Here is a 23,268-nt window from a genome sequence, read left to right as displayed (position 1 = left end):
AGAAGTTAGAATATGTTAAATCTTCACCTTCCTGCCTGCCTATCTCCATGACTTTGGGTCAACTAAACATGATAATCAATAAGAGTAATTTATGCTCCCTGGATCCAGTTTGGCTTCATTTGCTCTGATCCTCTTTTCTTGCTTTTAAATACTGCAGATGATTAATCTGAGGATCAAAGCCTTGAGGAAAAAACAAGAGAGATGTGATCTTTTAAATAAGTAGCGACAGAGGAATTCTCAGCAGCTTTCTTCTCCTTCATGCACATAAATAAGTTCCTTTTCTTCTTCTTCCTGGTTGTGTTTTGTGTTGTTAACCTGATGAAAAGGCCGCAGCCTGAGATCTACTTTAGCTACAACCCCACCTGATCAATTTTTCAAAGGGGCTTTGAAGTAACCCTGGCTGAATGCAGAGTCCTACTTCCTTTTATGGCGAGGCCTCTACCCCCTTTTTAAGCACGCCACTAGGAGACTCAATAATGCATTAAAAAAAAAAAAAAAAGCAGGGCATTGTGGGATGCTGGCCTAGAAGGAGTATGTAAATGAGCTCCGGGAAATAAGGCCACTCCCACACATAGTTCAGGTCTAAATGGGGGGAAAAAACTGCAGGAAATTGTTTTCTGTAAGTTGTGAGTTTTCTATTCGGTTTGTTTTGATGCAGCTGGAGGAAAATGGCAGCTCCATCACGACTCAATGTTCCCTTTTTTTTTTCCCCTCTATCTCGTGAAGCTGTGAGTGAAACGGTTCAAATCTTCAGAGATGTCAGACGTACAATCAGAGCCGGCTGGAGACGAGTTATGAAACGGTTTCTATAACAAAGACTAATCAGACCAACATTCACGTTTCTAGTTTTTTAGTCCTTTACTATAATTGACCTCTTTCTGGTGATGTCTGTTTAGCTGGCTCACTGAGCCCATTGTTTGTTCCTAAAAAAGCTTTGACAAATGAACCACTTACATACACACACACACACACACACACACACACACACACACACACACACACACACACACAGGCAACAAAAACCTAATCAGAGAGCACTGAATGAGGCCTGGACAGCCGGCGCTGAGAAGGAACCAGCTGCTGCAGAGAGACAAAAACATTCCTCTCTGCTCTGCTCGCTTTCTCGCAAAGACAAAGACGAGCCGGAGACAAACGCCGCCGCTCTGCATCCTCACGCGCCAATGAAGACGTCGGCCGTGGTTAATGTTTGGAAACACAACTTTGTTAAGGTCTGAAAGTCTCTGCTGTCACAGCTCGAAATAATAAATATTCGGTTATATTTAGGCAGCATTTTAGCAAGGCTCTGATGGAGTCAGGTTTCTGCTAAGCAGCAAAACAATGATGGAAAATATACACTTGTTTAAAAAGAAATACAATCTCCAAATAGCATTAAAACTAAACACTGCTACAGATAATGACACTGAAACTTGAACTTACTACTGTTAGAATTCAGCTTATGGTGAATTGTGCGCTAAAAATCTGGATTCACCTGTGTCGGGCGGTCCCTCCTCACAGAGTTACCTGTGCCCCATCATCAAGCTCACCTGTGCAAAATCATCTTAATCTTCTGAGGTCTAAACCCTATATTTTGGAGAAAGGCAGGAGAGACTTTTTTTTCTTTTTTTTTATAAATGTGAAAAGTTTTTTAATGTCTGTCAGAATTATGAATATGTTTGTGTTCCCTGATTGGGAAAACCTAAAGTTACACATTTTGATATCCTAGGGTCAAAATTAGGGTTCGGGTTGACTTCACCTGACTTCATCCTGTTTCATTCATCTTGTTTGAGCACACAGGGTCTTTAAAATGTCACCTAGTGTGGTCTGTGTTCAAAAGCACTGCTATTATGTTCTTTCACTCTCTATTATATTACTTATTAAAGTGTTATCAGAGTATATTTACTCAATTACTTGAGATATTTCAGCCTTTTACTCCAAAAGAACTGAACTTGATACTCTTTAACTGATCTTCGTTACACACAGTACATCAACCTAACAACAGACTGGCTCTGACAGGAAACCAATATCTATTGTTGCCCTTTCCAGGTAAAACCACCATGAAGAAGCCAAATCTAGGGGAGTGTGGTGTTCAGGGCATCATCAGGCCCATCATCCTCTAAATACTCACTGTCAGGTCAATACATGAGGCTCACATTGAGGAGTATGAAAGCATGAATGTAAACACACATTTTGAGTTCAACAGCTCAAGTAAAACAATTAATAATTTGTGGCAAGAAGTCATTTAACATCATTCACGCAGCGGCACCTCTGCCCCTTCCATAATTACCAGCTTTACAGAGCTATCTGAGCCAATCAGGGGTCAGGGTGCTGATGGAGACAGAGCCCACGCCGGCTGGATGGGTGACAGCAGGCGTGTGTTGGCGGTGTTTAATTATAACGCCAGTCTACATCTTCTCCTAATTGTTTCCTCTAAACGTTCTCCTCCTACAGTTAAAGAGGAAGGTCCAAACAGGAAGTAAGAGGGACTGACTTTCCTTTGTTTTGGAGGCTGCTGCTCAGTGTTTAATCAGAATGACCTCTTTAGTTCAGCAGATAAATAGAAGATTAAAGAGGAGCCCAGTTAACACCAGGGCAGCTCAGAAGCTCGCTCTGAACAACTTTTCCTGACTTCTCCCAGCCTGAGCTGCTCACCAACAACAATAAGAGACCAACCAAACAAAAAGCTCTTATGTTTCTGCTCTCCCACCTTCAAAAGTAAAGCCAGGCAACAGTTTTATATATTTTACACCTTAAATTTTTTTTTTTAAACTGACAACGACAACAACAACATGCAAAGTCAATGAATGGAATTTAAAATCTTCAGAAAAGACGATTTCTGATGCCTCAACTGTGTTAGATCAATTCAAAACACAGACAGCAAGCTTTCACACAGCAAAAAATATAACCCCACTGCACGTCAGAAACGTCAACATCTGAGGCTTGTAAGATAAGCAGAGTGCTTCCTGATGTAATCAGATCATTTCAAAGCACGTGTCGGCCTACAGGGATGAAAAACAAAGCTAGAAAACTCTGTAGTTCCTCTAACGTCCAGCAGAGGCTCCAGCAGTTAGTCAGTCCCCATAGACTCCTAGGGTCTAAGACCTTTGGCAATTTAAACCATAGTTTTAAAGAGCTTAAATCTTATGGTCCACAAGGGAAACAGTTATGTTGTTCCTGATAATTTATCCAAAACCTTTCAGAACTGGGTGTAATGAGCGCGCTTTCAGCCTGAAAGTCGGACAAACAACCCCACCAAGTGTCAGAGATGTTGTATTATAGATTAGGTTTAGGTTTTGCTGTCATTAGGACATTATCCTGTTTGGTGTCATCTTACTGTAAACTATTTAAATGTTCCCCCTAGACCTCATAAATCCTCTCGGTCACGGGTGTTGGATGTTAAAATTCACTGAAACACCTGAAATAACATCCACACTGAGCTGAAAGAACCTGGACCATTTTAACCCTCAGTGCTTGTTTGATTTGGGGAAATGAATGAGCACTGGACCCAAGTGGCACATCAGCAGCTATTTCCACCTACAAAAGAGCATGGACACCCCTACAATACTTGCTGGACTACCCAGAAATGGTCACTGGTTTCAATTCCAAAATAAAACACTCTGAGATGGCAGCTGTGGCTATAAAAATAAAATTGAACTTAACTGAATTATTTTTATTGTTCTGTGACTAAGTTGGAAGAAAGACAATTAATAGAACTTTATTTCTTGTTACACGACTGAGCTTACATCTGGATTAATTTTTCCCACCAGCTGTTTGCCACCACTCACTCTCTCTCTCTCTCTCTCTCTCTCTCTCTCTCTCTCTCTCTCTCTCTCTCTCTCTCTCTCTCTCTCTCTCTCTCTCTCTCTCTCTCTCTCTCTCTCTCTCACACACACACACACACACACACAGTCTGCTGTGGAGGTGAGCTGCCAGCGAGTCGACTCAGCCAGCTGGAGTAACTTTCATGCGTGCACCACCTGACAGCATTTCATTCAGTCTATGTTTGTCACATGCATTTTAATGCTCCGTCCCACCAACACCACCCACACTGAGGGCCCATCCCCTCAAAGTATCTCACTCTAACGAGACACAGAGCCTATAGAAACAATGATCCAGCTCCTCGTGCTCCGAATAATGACTGACAGGTAGAAACAGGAAGACAAAGACAAACATTTATCATCATATTCCAGCTGATTTACCGGCTCCGAGCTCACATTTCGCTCAATGTTCAAACAGAAGCAATGATGCAAACACAGCCGTTTCACTTCTTTTGTCATCATCGTCATGAGCTGAGCAGCAAAATTTTGACAAACACCAAACCAGCAGCAAAAGATGCCCAACCAAAGACATGACTTCACTGTGAGGCCACGATGTGCTTCTCCTGTTCCTGTCACAATTTACTACAGAGACTTGAATACACCGTTGGGGATTCAAAGAAATGACCTGCGGTGATTTGAATCATCTGATAGATTCTAGTTTGACCAGGTAAACACAGAGTTCCTCGGGGTTGTGTGCTGAGGCTGATTATTTTTACATTATACATGGTTCCCTTGGGTAATCAGAAAACACTACGTTAGAGTCCTTTTTAACAAGGATGCATAAAGATTGTGTCTTTTAGGGAGGACTATTGTAATTCCTTATCATCAGGTTCCTCTAAAAGTTCTCTGAAAAGCCTTTAGTTGATCCAAAATTGTGAAGCAAGAGTACCAATGGGGATCAGAAAGGGCAGAAGATCACCAGCTGCAGTCCAAGATGACACTGAGAAAACCTAAAAGCGACCCAACAAGCGAGCCAGAAAACATGAGACAGGAAGGGCAGGGGCTAACTTGTTTGCACTGACTGAACTTTCAAAATAAGAGCGAGGACAGTGTCCATTACTGGATGGCACTGTTCTTTCAGATGGACAGAAAACATAATAATAAAATGTGTTAAAATCGGTCTCCATGTGAGGCAGGTAGTGTATATATGTTGAAAAACTGAAGTTGTCCCTTTGAAAGGAGAAACTTTCTCTTCAGCTGAGAGCTGGCACCACCCGCCTGATGTGGGCTGAACAGTATATACATTTCTACCATCTGTCAGTCACAGTAATCCTTCATCTCCGCCTCCGTTCTCTATCAAACATCGAGTTCAGTCTGACAACATTTTATTTTAACTGTAAATCTAATCTGAATTTAATCTGCTGTTCCTGTTTTTCAGGTTTCATCTGATGTTTTATTGTTCAACGGCACCGAACTTCAAACCTCGCAGTGCATCACGGAAGTAACAAACATTTTCCTGCTATTTGGAAAAGCAGCTGCAGGAACGTGATGAAAATCCGATGCAACGCTGTCAGGATGAGGCAGAGAAGCTGCACTGAGCTCTCTCTCGCTCTCTGACAGACGGCGGTGAAGTGGGTTATGGGAGCAGCAGGCTGCTGCAGCCGTCATCCTGTCAGTCTCAGGGTTGATTGAATCAGATGTGTACAGGAAGCCCCACCACCACCACCACCCTGTCCATACACGCTCTCCTCCAACTGATTAAAGCACCAAGCGACATCGGACCCAAACAATCCCACCTCCTGTTCACGGAGGAGGATCAACAGTCAGTGTCAAAGGGTTCATCCGTCAGGTTTGGGACAGGTGGCGTCAAAACAAGAGTCGGCCCCATGTAAACCAATCAGAGCGGGTTTTTTGTTTTCTAACAACCCAGAAAAGGTTCCGGTTCCAGAATATAATCTGTTTCCATCAAAAATAAATCCATACAGAACCACAAACATGGTTCTCATCAGGAACCTGAAACTACAGAGAGCCAAAGAGGGGCAAACAGTTTCTCAGTCTTCCAGGTCAGAGTAGTCCAAAGTGCTTTAGTCACTCTCCTCTGAAAGGCTTCCTCTGGTTAACCTGTTAAGTTTTAACCTCCCGAGACTCCCGAGCATGCCAGGCCATCTTTGTGAGTTGTTACCCGACCCTACCATGCCCACATGATGGACCACAGCCATGTTTTTAATCTGACCTCGCTGTTATTTTGAAAGTTCAGTTATATGCACATCATATGGCCCCAGCTCTTCCTGCGTCGTGTTTTCTGACTGGCTGGATTGCTGGTCGGGGTCATCTGATGTCATTCAGCTATTTCTTCAAAGAGTCACATGATTGGATCGACTCTGTCTCCACCGGTGACTGGGTTCTACTGTTTCTAGTCTCCATTACACACACAGCAGCGTTTTGGATCAGGAGCTTTGAGAGCAGCCTGATGACTGCATATTCAGTTACTTGAAGATTCATTTGATATGTAGGTCCTCAGTTTTACATTTTGGGGCATGGATTATATGTTTTTTGGTGCCCAGCTCGACTTTTCCTTTTTGTTTTTTTCTTCCCACTCTCACAATTGGTGAGTCTCTGTTCCACTAGCTTCATTATCTCGAAGCTTAATTTGATGTGAAATATTCACCAAATAGAAACATGATGTGTTCATAAAAATCTGTAACACAGGTGAAAAGTTTCCTCTGTTGCCTTTAGTTTTTGGGGCATCGTCTTGTTGAAGTATGACTTGCTGCTGTGCGATGAAGCATGCTGACTCTATGTAGCTCAGCGTTTGATGATAAACTGAGCCTTGTGGCCGGACTGGCTGCTGACTGTGCACAGCGTCAGCCGGTAAGCCGCTCGCCGAGGCCTCAACCAGCCCGGCCGTGCCGTCAGGTTATCAACAGCAAGCCGGGCTGGAAAACCTTATCAAGGAAAAAGTCAATACCGTCGCCTCTCCTGATGCTGTGCCCTTTACAGGAAAGAAAAATGATTCAACGAGGACCTGATTCTAATCTCCGTGGAAAGAAGTCCTTTAAATTACAGCTTTCAAGGTGAGTTCACACTCTGCAGGGTGCGTCTGTGGGTAAACAGCAGGACGAGTAGGTCCAGCTCTTTGACATCTGCTTGTAATTTCTCTAAAACAAAGCAGGCTATTGTGGTAGTTTTATTAAAACTTTAACAGAGGTTCATGCAGGGTGAAGCTAAACTGACACCAAACTGCGGCAGAATAAAAAAAAAGAAAAGAAAGAAAAACAGACAGAATTTAAGACATTTCAGGCTGGCCCCAGGGCAGATCAGTGTAAAGAAGGCTGACATTTAATAACAGAAATGTATTGGCAATGAATGAGCTGAGTTTATTTATGCATTTTTCATGTTGGTCTGATTTAAAGCTGCGGTTCATAATTTATTCAAATAAGATGGGAGAGAAGGTTAGAAACCCTGACCTGCGATAAAACACACGGATGAGCTCCTTTGGCTTGTGAAAATTTTACCTTTTTATTCTCTTCTGTTCTAGTTATCTGACTGTTAGTTTTATTTTTTTGAGTCTTCTGTTACAGGTTATATTTGAAGTTTTTGCTGCTCTAACGCAGGAATTTTTCACTAGATCACATTTTTGTCTTTCATGCCTTCCTGAGCTTCTGCTGGAAGAAGCTCTTCCTTCCCACCATCACCATCATTATCTGATTTGGGGAGTTTTCTCTCCAACATTGTAGGGTCTAATCATCTGTTGTTGTGAAGTGGCATTATACACATAAAACTGACTGAATTTGGTCCTGGTTATTAACTCATAATGAATCATAGCGGCCTTTAGTCTTGCTGAACGGTTGAATATTCACTAATAAAGCTCATAGAGCCCAAAACGATCCCTGTGAACAGCCCAAACCTTCAGTTCTATATTGTTGCCTCCAGTGTCTCAGCGAACCTTAAAACAGAGCTCAAACCTGCAAGTTACTTTAAAATCTTCAGAAAAGTCAGATTTCCTCATCATATGGCATGAAGTCTGATGGGACCCGTTTCCTGTCTTCGCGGCAGGAAGTCATGAGGACACAAAAGTGAAAGCAGAGAGGAAGAGGTCAGTCGCTGACGAGCTCAGTCCGGCGACTGACAGACGAGCAGTGACTCAAACCTGAACTGTGATCTCTTATGCATGAAAGCACTCCCGTGTCAGGGAATCTGCTCGTGCCTCATCGTTCGCCTCAGAGAGACATTATTCATCGCGTCAGTCAGCTGGACGGCCAACACGAGGAGGACGCGAGTGGGAGGAAGAGAGCGGCTGAATACGAACCACAGGAATGTGACCACAACAAACAGACACATGAGCGAACGTCTGACTCAGAGGAATTATAAAAACCTTTAAGTTTTAACCTCCCCACCCTCTCAGATAAAACCTTTCAATCTGCCGGTCTGGACGCACAAAAGTGAGGGCAGAGGACAGCGATAAAACGCCACGATAGCGAGGGCTGAGAAGTGTGAGGGAGTTCATTAAAGGAGAGGAAAACCAGTAAGCGAGGCTTTTGTCCTGACAGCAGAGATCATTAACTGACCTCAGACAGGCCGACGGCACTGCACGCTCTCCACACGCTTTACCCTGAACCACTTCCTGTAAACCAACACTTCCTGTCAGGTGCAGAAACTATTCAACTCTTCATTTTTGTTACTATATTATGGAGAGATCCCTCTTCCTGGTTCGGGGGGGGGGGGGTTAAAAAGCTCCAGAATTCACAGCCCTATCAGCCTTCAGCTTTACGTTCATACTATGAAACTGTGTGAAGATAAACTGTGCATAGCTCATTAAATACGCTGCAGTTATTGTACACGTGACAGCTGACCTGCAGTCTTCCTGGACACTTTTACCATCGGGGTTAAACTGACCAGGTTTCTAGTCTAGGGAAGATCCCACCTCGAGCTGTGATCCACGCTGTACTGGTAGCGTTTTCAGGCCTGAATCGCAGCTCCAAAGTCAACAGCAGCAGCTTCACAGGCACTTGCTAATGGATAAATACCTGCTGCAGGGGTCAAACAGGTAAACATGAACCATATTTATAAAGCCAAGATGTCCACTGATTGGCTGACAGCTTTGCATTATCATGCAGCACCACTGATGAAGACCTTGGTGTCATTTTGCAAAAAAACATGACTTTTCTTTCCAAACAAAAACTGCATTTTAAAATAAAAGCTAAGTGCACTGATTTCATTTAACTGATGTTGTCGTAGCTTTAAGGCCTGCTGTGCTCTTACCCTCATAAAAACAGCACAGGTGTATGTTTGTTAAGCCAGATTTACCCCTCTGACCTCCTGAAGCAGGTACGTATGGGTGATATTTCACGTCGAAGCTGCAACAGTTAACTTCAGAGCGGCGTGAAATCGAGCGATGATTCGGGGCTGAAAATGCTGCCACCACAAAGGCCAGCAGAGCTCGCTCATAAACAAACGAGCAGATTACAGAGCTGCTGCCGCTTTGTCTCCACTACACAAACACAAATCCTCAAAACAGAAGAAGAGGCTCGCAGCGCGACGCGGGGAGGCAATTTCTGAATTATTACAGTGATTTTCACGGCTTTCTGAGCCTGATAATCCGAGCTCCGCGGCGCCTCGGTGCACGACTCTCTGGATCCCCAAAGGCCGACTGAGAGAGCTGAGGGACGTCTCCACCCGCCACCTTCAAAAGTCACAACAGAAGAAGAGAAAAACCACCACGTTTAATAACGTGTTTACGCTGATTATGAGCATGCAAACTTTTATTAATGTTCAACTTCACTGTGGCAGAGAACTATTTAAATCCTGTGATCTAACTTTGATATTTAGAGGGAAAAATGTTCAGACTGTGTCTAAATTTAGCTTAATGGAAGTCATAGTATCATTTGAAAGGGCAACAAACTCAGATAAAATGTGAAAATACCAGAAAATAAAAGTTTTCAAGCATAAAGAGACCTTGTGTTAAGATAAAGTCATACTGTTATACAGATAAAACCTTTCCTTTAAAAGAAAAAGGCAAAAGGGAAAAAATTGATCCTTTTATTTGAAAGTATAGTTAGATCATGATCTTAGTCACCAGAAAAGTTCAAATAATATCAAACAAATTTTCACACACTTCTGAAAGATATGTGCTCCCATCACTTCTTCAGCATTTCAGATACACTCGACCACACCAGCCACTCACAGACTGAAGATTCACCTGCTCTATAAATAAGAACAGCACAGCCGAGTCTACAAAATGACCTCTGACCCGAACACACCACGTATAATGCTGGGTAAGAGCTATAAGGTCTGTAAGAGTCTCAGACTGTTCATATATAAAACAAACAGTAGCGGCCCCAGTACTGAACCCTGGGGAATGCCTTCAGTTACATTAAATAAGCTGGAAGTGATTCATTCTGTCTGTACACACTGACATCTGCCCGATAAATCATTCTCAAACCAAGTCTGTGCTTTACAGCTGCAGGATCCACTCTGTGAGATGCCTTTAAAAAAGGCTGCATGCCGGTGCTTGTTGGTTGTTTTATCGATAAAATCATTCAGCACTTTTAAGATGGCTGTAGTTTTGATTGTTGCTGACACTGTGGGGAGCTCAGGGAATACATGCTAACAGACAGGAGCCAGAGTTTCCTTAACAGGAGAAGATGGTAGCCGTTTAAACCTGAAGGATCTCCATCTTCACACTGGTGGTGCAGTAAAAATCAGCCAAATCATCAGAATGGCTAGAAAAAGACATAATACAACAGAATAACCTTTTATTGTCATTGTACATGTGCAACGAAATTATGGTGGTGGTACTTTAGTTTATCTGAAACCTTTCAATACAAATTTAATGGTTAATAATCCAGGAAATGCGCTTTTAAGAGAACTGCAATATAAGAAGTATATTTGCAAGAAAAGTCCCACGAGCAACTGATTATGATGATAAGAAATGATCCATCTATGATTTCCTCCAGCTCTGTAAACTAGAAATCACTGCAAAGATATTTTTTTTTTAAAGTAATCGATCCGTTGCATGATGAAACACAAATACTGCATGTTGCATTTTTTCACAGAGGAAAAAAATACGGCTGCAATCTGCTCCGTCTGATTGGATCATAGAAGCCAGATTGAGAAATAGTGACAGTTTCTTGGATTCACTTCCACCTTGTTCTGCACAATAGAACAGGTTAACATGGATGTTTTTCATATCTCAGCAGCAGGCTTACAACTCTGAAATAATTCTGATAGAATCGGATATTTATGGACAATCGATGGGCACGTCTCCGCTCCGGCCACTCACACACTCATCACACTGCAGGAAAAAGCAGGCAGCAGTAGCTTCCTTCTCCTGCAGAGCGCACACACTTCATACAGCTACAGTACAGCATAGAGCACTCACCTCATGCTGAGCGTTCATATCGATCCCTCTCAATTTATCCAAACTTTTCCCTCATTACGATTTCCTCTCCGTTCAGCTCCAAACAACAAATAAAACTGTGGAGAGACAAATTTTCTGAATCTACAGATTCAAGGTTACTGAGGGTCTCTCAGGAGGCAGAAAGAGTTCACCTCACAGTAAACAAACGAAAACTCGTCTGCAGGACAGAAAAAGAGCAAAAGTCTGAGTGAACTGTTGTTAGAGTGTAATCTACCATAAAGCATTTAATACCAGTCAAAGTCAGAGAGACTGAGTCCTCGAACATAAATCAGAGTCAGAAAGAGGCCGGTGAATCTGGCCACCGAGCTCAGACCTGGTTTAAAAAGCTGGTCCTTCAGACAGGTCTGTATCCTACCTGTAACAGCTCCACATGCATGAAGCTTAGATTCTAACGTAGTCCATGAGAGCCTGCTTTCATGTGTGCACCACCTGTAAAACCAAAAGAGCTTAGATGTGTGCTTTGGTTTTACAGTGCGAGTCATGAGAAAAGAAAACATCTTTCCATTACGTCCTGCCACTGCATGCAGAGAGATGACAGAGTGCTGTGGCGAGGGAAACAGCAGCGCGGCAGTCAACACGGGTTAATTCATCGCAGCCTCTCGCCTCCTGCCGCATCAGCACTTTTCTCTGGAAATCGCTGTTTCCTGCTCTGTAATAAGGAGCCGTCACTCGGATGGAGGGCCGAGCGCCTGCAGCAGGTGATCTGCAACCTGTTTACCAGCCGCACACGGCTCCTCAGACCGAAGCATAGAAATACCTACCATTAATAACACCTGTGATTAAAAAGGAAATCAAGTCTTAATTTCACCTTGTGTGAAATAACTTGTGGTTATTTTATTTTGTGCAGCAGATAAAAAAGTATTCCCTTGCAGGACTTTAAAGTATTTCTATTTGACATGTTTGTAATTCCATGAATAATTACAGACTTTGGATCAGATCACAGTATTTGCTGAACAGCATGCAGCCTGTAAGGTCCTATGAATGATGTATTTAATAAGCATGAAGTAAACCTGTCTAAAATGGACAGCGTGTGCAGGAAGTGGAGAGCTTTGTAGTGATTTTAATGAAAGAAAAACTGATTTCCATCTTTCCCTAAACTGTAAGCCGGCTCTTTGAAATGCCGCCCCAATTTCCTGAATTCCATCTTGTCTTCTTTGCAGGACTTAATGAAGGTAATGCGGCCGAAAAGACGCCGCACAAACCGGCCGATCTCCACTTTCTGAAGCAGAATTAATCAAAACAAAGCTGGCGGCCCCGGTCCCATCTGAAGGTATGTGATACACCCGGGTAAAGAACAGCCCTGCCCTCCCTCTGGAGGAGTCATCACAGGCTTTCCTGCCATGTTGCTCTTAATTAAAGCCGAGCGTGCCTTCCAGGAATGATTAAAACGAGTCTGCAAACAAAAAAGGGGACGATTTGCCACTGCGACAGCACGGGGACAAAAGAGAGCAGATTTACGCTCCTCTGAGACTGAACAGGGATCTGCTGCTTCGTGAGGCTGATATGTGGATGCCCTTTGGTTGTTACCCTATCAGCCCAAATACACACACACACATACACACACGTACACACACGTCTCAAAAGTCAACTCTGAGGATTTAAAGCTGCAAAACCACAAATTATATGAGCACAGATCAAACAGAAAGCGCTTAGCTAAAGGAAGTGTCCACATAATCAATGACGCCTTTAAAAACTTCAAAATAAGAGCATGAGAAGCGCCAACATTTGCTGCATCACAAAGTGAATTTGTGGGGTGCTTCTGAGACACGTTTCACCTGCAATGAAAGCTAACAGGGACAAAAAGTCCTGGATGTTTGAAAAACTTCATGACAAACACGAAGTGCCAAGTCCTCATAAGTTTCAGAAACTCAAATAAAGAAAGTGGAGATTGTGTCTACTATGGTTTCCATTAGGACTGGATTTTTGCAGTTTATTGTTGAATCTAATCAAAATGACTTTCACAAGCCTCAAAGTCATGACTCTGAGTATCTTATTTTGTCTGACCGTTAGTTTGAAACTCACAGATGTTCAGTTTGTTGCCTGTGGATGAAAAAACAAAACAAAACATTCTTCTGGACCTTTCAGCAGCCCAGACTCCTCAAGAACCTGTGAACTTTGTATAAATCTGAGCACTATTCACACCTCATCAAAAATCTCCATCACATGTTCCCAGAGTCAAAGGTGACAGCTGTGGATAATTTAGATATTTCCAAGGCTGTGGATGTATCACAAACTCTTCATGGACTCATGCATGGTCAAACCTTTAGGAATTCTCAAAGGATTTCTTGAACACTCAGCTTTAACTATAGATGGACAGAGAGTAAGCGGTCCATTTTTTCAGCTTCAGGACAAATAATTAAATCTGTAGGCTTAACCATGAATTGTACAAATTCGGTCTAGATGGCGTCCACAGCAAACAGAATTGCTACTCATTTTTTTGGGAAAGACGAGTTTTGGATTGTTTGTCACTCAAAATCAAATTTAAAATCACAAGCTTGAATATGGGAACTCGTGATGCGTCCCTAACTTTACAGTCCGATGAAGAGCTAATGACGTTCACAGAAAAAACAGAACACAGTGGGAGTTTTAACTATAAGAAAAAAAACAGAGCAGTGGTTTTACTTCATCTGCTGCAATAACAAACTGAAGATCTGAGGTTTGGATTCTGGAAACCTGTGACAGCCAAAATAGTCATTATTGTGATTATCGTGATTAGCTGCAGCTGTCTGATTGGAGAACAGAGCTGTCAGTCACTTCCTGTCCCTCTCTCTGAAAGCGAGAAGCTCTCTGTGGTACCCATGCCTGGGAAATCTGCTCCTTCGTTTTCTCTAAGCAAGATGATGGGATCTGGGCGTGTCCCAGCATGCACCAAGGCACCCCAGATCGGTCTCCAGCCCGGACACTCCGGATCATACTGACGGATGAGTTAGCGTCCTGCATTGGGACGTCAGACTGAAGCACTTCCTGCTGAGGCGCTCAGTCTGAAATACATCAGTGGGTTTAGAGTGTTTGAGCAGAAGAAGCAGAAGAGGGAGGGCCTGAAGGTCTCAGTGTGGAGAGGACACATCAGGAGGAAAAGTGAGGGGGTAACTGAGACGTGAGCTTTGGGCTGAGTTGGGCTTTAAACGGAGGACCTGGCTGATATTTTTAGGGGAACCGAGTAAGCGTTTAATCTCTCATAATCCTTTGTTTGTATTTTTAAGCTCATCACCTGCTAGCAGATCAATGCAGCACACCGAAAACTATGATATTTACTTCTGTATTATAAAGAAGAGAACATTTCAAGTAAAGTACTTGTAAATTTTAAGCATGTGCTGCTTCTTTGTACCGCTGAACATCGAGGCCGTGAAGGTAATTATCCAATCAAGGTTTCCTAAGAGGCACAAGAAGGAAGAAAAAAGGGCAAAGTTTTTTTTTTTTTAAAAAACTATAGATTGGCCTCAACAGAGAAAAGCTGGTCCTTTACACCGGTCTGCTTTGTTAAACCACAGTTAGTCCAGCAGAAATCCCTAAACCTTCACACGGCTTAATCAGCCCTGCAGGAGCCGGTAATGAGCCGCTGAGGGATTAGACCCCCGAGTTTGTTTTCAGATGCTGGGAAAGATCTCCTGCTCGCTGGTACAACCACGATGAGGAAACATGGAGGGTACCGCTCCCTGAAATCTGGATGGATGGACGGACGTCATGGCCCGCCTCTGGCCCACGCTCTCCAATGTCCAGCTAATGAGCAGAGCTGAAGTCTGACTCAGTATACCAGGCTGACCTCTGACCCTCACTGACTAATCTATGTGCAAAACTGAAATAAGTGAAGGATAATACCAAACGGCTAAATGGCTAAACGGCTGTAAACTGTTTCTGAGGTAAGCAGGCAGTTTTTAAACACCTGCCTCTCTCTATTTACCCCATCACTATTTCCCCACCTTCAGCCACGTCTCATGTCTTTAATCACCGCACCAGTGCCTCACTAACCAGCTCCAAAAGTCTCAGCTGATTTTCACTGATTTCAATGAAAAATGAGCAAAGAACAGACTCCACAGCAGGTGGGCCTGATTTCTTATCTGATCTTAGACACTCCCCGGGGCCAAATCTGCCTTTATGTTCTCATTATTTCAGTTTTATGTCCATATGTTGCTTATTTACAGATTAATCAGTGTAATCTTGTAATTAGACAGTAAACCAGAGTTTAGACTGGATCATAAAGGCCTTTGGGTGGGTGACAGAACTACACTGAAGGCGATGAGTCCTCCTGTTGTTCTGAGCACTTGGTAAATAAATTCTTCTCGGCTGACTGCCTGCTTTTGGTTTTTTAATACCTCTTCATTTGCTTTGCTTGTAAAATCTTACTTTTAATTAGTAATTGTATGTACAGCTGCTGATCTGAGGAATTAAATGCAATACTTGGGTAAATATACTTGACACACTTTAGCAGTCTTACTACTGCCAGTATGGACAGTAAAATCTTGATGTTTACATACACTGGGAAGCTGCTTAATGTCAAAAACCCGTTTGTTTGTTTGTTTTTAAACATTTTTGGTGGAAGTGATGGAAAAAAAAAAAAAATGTTGCATATATATAACCCGACTGTTTATTACAGAACTGAGATTAGAAGCCCCAAAGAGTCCTTGAGAGACAAAACTTGGAAAAAGACAATTCCAGCTGACATGAAAACTGCACGTTTGTATCCACAAGTTTAATCTGAGCGTAGCACTAACACACTCCGGATTACTGAGACGCTCCTGCATGCACACACCTGCTCTTCACAAACCAGGTTACTACAGCGCATGATGACCGATTTCTGAGTAACCTGGTTTCGTATGAGCGAGTAAACACAGTGACTGCTGTCCCACAGAGCAGCACACAAAGCAAACAGAGCAGCTGCTCACAGCTGGAGGAGAGAGCAGAGAGTGTGCAGTAGCAGCTCACACAAGCAGACGGTCAGGGTTGATTTTCTGCTGAAGTCTACTTTAAAAAGCAGCAGAAATGACTTCAGCATGCATCACAAACATGAACCAGGATACACCAAAAAGCACAAAACAAAACAAAAAGCTGAAGACCTGTAGATTTCAGCTCTTCTCGTGGTTATGGAGCAGGAGGTGATCACTCCTGCTAAATAACACTGTCCTGTTTTAGAGTTGTCAGAATCCTGGAGGCTCAGCAGCGATCACAGCATAACGGATAAATACAAAGTTAAATAAATGATAATTTTTTATTCAGTGAAGTTTAAGCACCTCATCTGCCCGCCTGCATCATTTAGAGTCGTCAAATCTCACTCAAAACCTTATGAAACATGCCTGAGGCAGCATGACGTTTCCTCTGTGATGGTAAATGGTAAGTGGCCTGCATTTGTATAGCGCTTTACTCAGTCCCTAAGGACCCCAAAGCGCTTTACACTACATTCAGTCATTCACACATTCACACACTGGCGATGGCAAGCTACATTGTAGCCACAGCTGCCCTGGGGCGCACTGACAGAGGCGAGGCTGCCGGACACTGGCGCCACCGGGCCCTCTGACCACCACCAGTAGGCAAACATGGAGTTAGTATCTTGCCCAAGGATATTTGGCATGCAGCCAGGAGGCAGCCTGGGATCGAACCACCGACCTTCTGATTAGTGGCTGACCTGCTCTGCCACCTGAGCTACAGCCACCCCCCTGTAGAGTCGAAGTCACACTGACTTCGACTCTGGAAGCATTTTAGTGAAAACAAACACAAACACATTACTGGTTGCATGACAATGATGTCAGCACAAACAGATACTGCTTACATCATCGTCACTGGAGCTATAGACATGAGCCTTCTCCTACTGGAGGTCTCTTCCTGCTAAAAAGTCAGTAAACTCTATATCAAACACTTAAAGGAGAAGTTCGCGTGGAAGATTTCCACTTAAAAAATAAAAGTTTATGTCATGATACAGGCTTAAACCATGTCTGGGAAATCAGTCCAGTGTTGTTTAGAAAGAAACTGTGACTGTTTGGAAAGCTGATGAGGCTCAAGGAGAACAATTTTCAAAAGCCCAAAATCCAATTTTCTTATGGCTGAGGGTTGGGGATCCTTTTTTTTTTGATGATGGCTGAGACCTCACAGAGTTCACCCAGTAGAAACAGCTGACAGCTTGTCAGGCTGTAAAGATGTTCATTTCCGCTGTAAGGTTTTAACCTGGGAGTCTGTGGGACTGACTCACTGCTGCCTCTGCTGAACATCAGAGGAACAGTTGATGCTTCAGTGATGTCCTCTAACCTCACCCATCACCTTTAAAAAGCAGGCCATCCAGCAGCAGCAGAAGCCATTCAGAGGGCTGCATTCACACAAACATTTCCATGAAAGCAGCCTTCCTTTCCCTCCTCTTCATCACATACATATATCTGTGCAGCTGCAGCCATGTGAAACTTTTAAAAACGCCTTAATGATGCTTGCACGCGGTTAAAGTGAGATGTAACCATGGTTACAGATGCTGGCTTTGGTGTGGTCTTTGTTTCACTTTCACCACAGAAATGGAACAAACATTAAAAACAAACGTCTGATGGGCTCCGCCTGACGAGACCGCCATGACGCAACAGGGAGCAAGCAGAATGGAGCGGTGACGAATCAGTGAAGTCATCTTCTTTCCAGCAGCCAGGTGAAAGGTGGGCACGTCAGCCGAGGAGAGTCCCCCGCACTCACAGCACCACTTTCACCTTTTCTGCTTCAATTTATTTATGAAAAAATAAATAAATCAAAAACTAAGCAGGTGATTCACTTCCTTCCAAGGTACATCGCCATGGCAACATTAAGCTGCAGACCTAACCTGCTCCAGATAAGAGATCAACAGGTATACACACTGCCTAGCGACCAATCAAATCTAAGATCCTGCAGTCAGTGCGCCTCCCTGACTTTACAGTTTTATTGTTTGGTTTTATTTTTTTGTTCTTTTCTCGCTCGCCATCAGCACACAGCACACACACTCACTAACATGACGCCATCATCGGCCTATCTCAATGCACCACACCTTAACACTAGAGATACACTTAATGTACATTATTAAACTTTCAGGATGTGAATGTGAGAAGTAACCCACTCTGTGTGATAAACATGATGAGGATCGGGTACATGGAATCATACCTGTGGAGCGTCATCTGGAGCTGGATCTTTAATGTGTGTGAAAGCATTCAGCTGGACTGATTTAAAGAGGTTCTACAGACATCCAGCCCTGCTGTCACAGATCACGCCACGTCTATTGTCATCAGTCTGTGCTTACCTGAGCTCCACATCCACAGACACACAGATTTACCCTCAGACACCTGAGCGAGCTCCACCTGCTTCTACACAAAGTGAGGAACACGTCTGAACCCAGCCCGACCTTTAAGAAAATTCAAAACAGCAGAGACCTGAGAGTTTACATCATCCCGATTTAGAAATGAACTTAAAGAAGAAATGTTTCATACAAATAAAATCACTGAGCGGGTCTCAAACTGTGGGCCTGGGCCCCACTGATGAGGCACGAAACCACTGGAGGTTCAACATGGATCCTTCTTTTATTACTAAGAATAAATGACAAAAAAAAGATTTAAGGATGATTTAAAAAATGATTTCATATGAAACTATAATTACAGACACATTTTCTTTTAATGCTCTTTACTCTTAACTTCCAGTTGACTATAGAGGTGCTTTTGTAATAACTTGCATGATCATAACCACAGTTACTTTGGTCAAGACTGAGATCAGACTTTGGAAAACTGAGACTTCTCCAAACTTTAACAGAAAAAGAAGAAAATAATCAGATTTCCTTGAACTTTAATTCTAAATTTAATTCTTTAATTCAGCTGAATAAACTAAATGAACAGATGAATGTGAAGCAAGGTAAAGCTGCCTTTAGAGGGGACCAGACGACAGGATGTGCTAAAGGCCTCTGAGGGATAGTGTTAACGATATCTGCTTGAAATATCAGAAACAACACTTCCAAACACAAAAACAGCTCTCAGCTCCAACATCACACCTCGTCCTTCCTCAAACATCAGCTGCACCTGCACAGTCTGTGATCCAGGCCCTTCCAGTCCCCCCTTCAAGGCTTTTAAAGAACTTTTTCAGGACCTGAAGCTGTTTAATCAACATCATATGCACAAATAATTTACTACTACATCATGTTACAGCCCTAAACTCTAATCGTGAGGGTTAAACATTAAGTATAGCAAATAAATCACAGCTCGAAGATGATCCTGGCATCACATGTAGGTGAAAGTAGAGCATTCAGGTGCCCCACAGACACCTCCCCTGTCCTACATGCTGATACCAGCCTTCAAAACTTACCCAGAATGCACTTTGTTTAGGAAACAGATCAAACACCAGTGCTGGTTTCTGCTCCTCCACGTCACAGATCAAACTGCAGTTTATTCAGACTGTGATGGATCCTCACTGAAGGTCACAGTTCTTCAGACGGAGACCCTCACAGTGGGATAAAACTTAAAAATGTATTTTTCAGCCTGAAGGTTCCTGGTGTAGACATGAAGTTATGACAGCTCAAAAATGCTGTAACAATAAATAAAGAGCTCTGAATGTTTGCACTTTGAAGGTAAACTGTGACATGCCTTCATCAAACACAAGCTGGTTCTGGGGCACCGTGGAGAAACTTCTCTCGAATTTTTGCTTCAAATATTTGTGGAAATCAAAGCCTTTCCTCCGACGCTCCTCCCAAACATCCACCTTTAGGCCTCAAACCACGACCCTGAAATGACCTCCAGGGCTTTTTCTTTTACCTCTCTAACCCCCACCCCCCTGCTTGGCTGTGAGTTCATGTTATTTCTGTAAATGTTGATAAATGTGTGTAAACATGTGCACAGAGGATTGAAGGCCTCTGTGTTTTAAGGAGGAAACGTAAAGGTCACTAAAAAGAGAGAAAGAGGAGCGTGGTGATTAAAAACATCGGCGTGCCGTGCTGACTGAGCTTTCTGTCGCTGCCTCCCCTCCCCCTGCTCCTCCACACCAAAAACAGCATCAAAGCAATCAAAATGGTAATGTTAGGCATGAATGGGGCCCATCCCCCCTTTACTCCACCACCTCCTCCTCCTCCTCCTCCTGCGTGAAACTCTGCAGACTTTTTTTCCTCTCCAGCTAGAGGAGGGGGAGGAAGAGGAAAAGGAGGAGTAGGAGGGGGGCAGGAGGTAGTGCCCCCCCCCCCCTTTTTTCTTCTCAAAATGGAAGCTTCCACTACCAAACTAAAGAAGAAGAAGATGGATTAGTTAAAGTTTACCAGCAGCCAATCAGGAGCTGAGGAAGCTGCACTGTGCAGGAAATAAAGTGAGACACAAACAGAAGAGAAAGAGTGCTCGGATCGAGAGCAGCTCCTTCCTCTTCTTCTGATAAATGAGGGGGAAGTTGGGTGCGCTGCTGCCGGGCTGGGACCGGCCGGCGGGGCGGTGCAGTGCCGCGGAGGAGCTCCGAGGAGCTGTCCGCGGTGCTGAACACCATCCAGACCGGCTCCACGCTCCGCAGCATCCCCCTCAAAGTTAACCAAACACCCGCCACCTCCACATAAAGACCGAGCATTAAAGAAAAGTGAAAGCGAATCAAAGGCACCCTCTGAGGTCATGTGACCAAGAGGGACTAACAGCAGCAGAGTAAACCGTGTCAAATACGCTGAAATTAAACTACTCCATGATGGTTCTGAGAGCTGTGTGAGGTGCTCAAAGTCCGGCACAGCTCCTCCTCCTGTCCGCCGAGCCGCTCCGCTCTCATCCCCGTTCTCCAGAAACATGTCGACCAACTCAAAATGGACGCTAAAATTCCCCCAACATTACACAACTTTGAGAGGCCGAGCAGGAGCCACTTCCAGCCCGCAGAGCAGGGCAGAGAAGCGGCCCCAGTATGCCCCTCAGAGACCCCCACCCAGCGGGGAAACTTCACGCAGAGCGGGTTTAAGCCGATAAAGTTTCTCACACAGTCCGGCCATAATTACCTGCGGCTGCCGCTTCATCTGCGCCACTACATGCAGGAAAAAGTGCCTCAAGTTAACAAAGCCGCACTCTTTGCACCTCTTCATAAATATTCAGGTCGCGTCCTGATCGCCACACAGCACCAGCAGCAGCACCGCATTATCACCGCTCCACATTCTTGTTGCTCGCAGAAAAACAGCCACGGCAATCAGACAAAGTGCTGCCCAAAGTGCTCTCGGTCAGCGGGACCGGGAAACGGCCGCCGGCGGACATTTTAAGCAGCGAGATGTCGCAGAGTTGCTCCCCGGGAGTGAGCAGCTCTGAGCCCGCTGCTCGGAACGCCACTGAAGGCGAGAACAACACGATGTTTCGTTTACCTGATGACATTGGATCTCTACTTTCAGCGCCTCTTGCAGGCCTTGCAGTTCCATGTTCCGACCAGGAAAGCACTTTTCTCCCACTTTCGACGCGGCCGAGACCAAGTTTGAGTGATTTTAAAGATTTTTTTAAGCGACAATAACAATTGAAAGAAGAACTACTCGGGCTGCAAAGCAAGTTCTCGCTTCTTTTTACAGCCCAGGACTCATCACCCACTTTCCGCCCGTCTTCAAAAGTGCTCCAAACCCGGCGGGAAGAGCTCGGGCCTCGCACGGCTCCTCTCCAGAAGACCACCGAGCGTCGACGGGTCCGACCGGGCAGCCGGGTCGCTTTTCTTTCGCTAATTTTAAGTTGAAAAACGGGGACTATATTTTGTCCGAGTCCGCGGCTTGATTTCACTTTGCCTGGGGAAAAGTTGCGCTTCGGCTGTCAATGGTAATTCTGAAGTTCCCGGATGGAGCAGCGAGAGCAGACCCCCTCCTCCCTGCTTCACTGCGCATGCGAAGTGAGCGGGGGGCAGTTACAGTCAGGTTTTATGATTAAAAGTCGTGTTTTTACCTCTTTGGTCGCAATAAAACGGCACCTAGGCACACTCTGACGGTTCAGAGAGGTCCAGTTAAAAGAAAAGATGAATAAAAGCTGTTCAGTGTGTGAATTACACCGAGCTTTTCACATTCAAACCTAAAGTGCTGGAATGTAAATAAAACTGCTTCATTACAGTCATTACAAAATCTCTAGTTATTCTACAGACTTCAATTATAAATATACATAATATATATATAACACATGTATAGAAAATCCACATAGATATAGGATATAAGTTATAAAAAAATTTTTCCAGTTGCAACATTAACAAACTAAAGGCTTACCTAACGTCCAAAAATTGCCTTTTATCCACAGAATGCCCACATAATAATCACTTTAAGCTTAGATACTGTATTTTTATTTATTTAAATGACATTTAAAAAATAATGCATAAAAACTGTGAGCAGCTTTACAGAAAATAAATATAATAAAGCTTTAAAAGTCATAACAGGGCTTTAATATGACAGCTACACCCAGTTCACACAAGCCAACCTGCATCACATGACCCTCACCTGTTTGGAAACTCACAGCAACTTCTCTACTAGTAATATCCTAACCCTCATTAATACTTAATGTGCATGATAAATAATGTGTAGGCTGTGTCAGCTGTTTCTTTGAGTCATAATGTTTTGATGTAAAGTGCCACACACACAGTTATTTCGTTAATTAAGCTGCACCAGGATACAAAATACGAGTGAATGTCAGAAATGAAAACCTGTTGATTTAATAAAAAAATAAACTACACTAAGCTCACATTGCGTATGTTTTTGTGATGTAAAGGTTTTGTCATTTTCACAGCTATGCACATCTGCACCAACATTTTTAACACACTGAAAACAAACACACCAAAATATGTTCATTTAAAGTGGTTGAGTGGAAGGAAAAGAAAGGATGGATATTTAAAGGCATTAAACAGTAAGTAGTGATGTAAATAGGTTGGATTTGAAGCAATTATAAAAGACTGATTTTTGTTACATGTGACTTAAACTATACAATGTAAAACTATTTTTTTTAAAAATAAAGATGACTTTAAGTGTGGATTACTTATTAAAAATAAACCCAGTGCGGCTTTTTTCATGAACACGTGTTATTCCTGTCATACATGTGAAATAATGCGTGTTTGAGCTCCTGCCCAGCGTTGCAGTGGAGCTGACTCGGGCAGAACAGTCTTTGTGTTGTTTACTCCTTTAACATGGATGCTCTGCAGGTTTAAACATGGCAGCAG

At 43.4% G+C, this 23,268-nt stretch overlaps 1 protein-coding gene across 2 annotated transcripts in view; it reads right to left on the bottom strand.

Annotated features, from left to right (window-relative positions):
* Positions 1-22,732, bottom strand: part of phf21b (PHD finger protein 21B) — a 90,523-nt gene extending 67,791 nt beyond the window's left edge. For both annotated transcript variants that reach the window (XM_039600879.1, XM_031736844.2), the window contains exon 1: positions 21,458-22,732. In XM_039600879.1, coding sequence (XP_039456813.1) covers positions 21,458-21,511 — 54 coding nt within the window. In that variant the 5' untranslated portion in view covers positions 21,512-22,732. The remainder of the gene's footprint in view (positions 1-21,457) is intronic.
* Positions 22,733-23,268: the final 536 nt, after the last annotated feature.

This window comes from Oreochromis aureus, linkage group 17 (genome assembly GCF_013358895.1).
Source record: "Oreochromis aureus strain Israel breed Guangdong linkage group 17, ZZ_aureus, whole genome shotgun sequence".
Classification (NCBI taxonomy): domain Eukaryota; kingdom Metazoa; phylum Chordata; class Actinopteri; order Cichliformes; family Cichlidae; genus Oreochromis; species Oreochromis aureus.
This window is presented reverse-complemented; position numbering and strand designations above follow the sequence as displayed.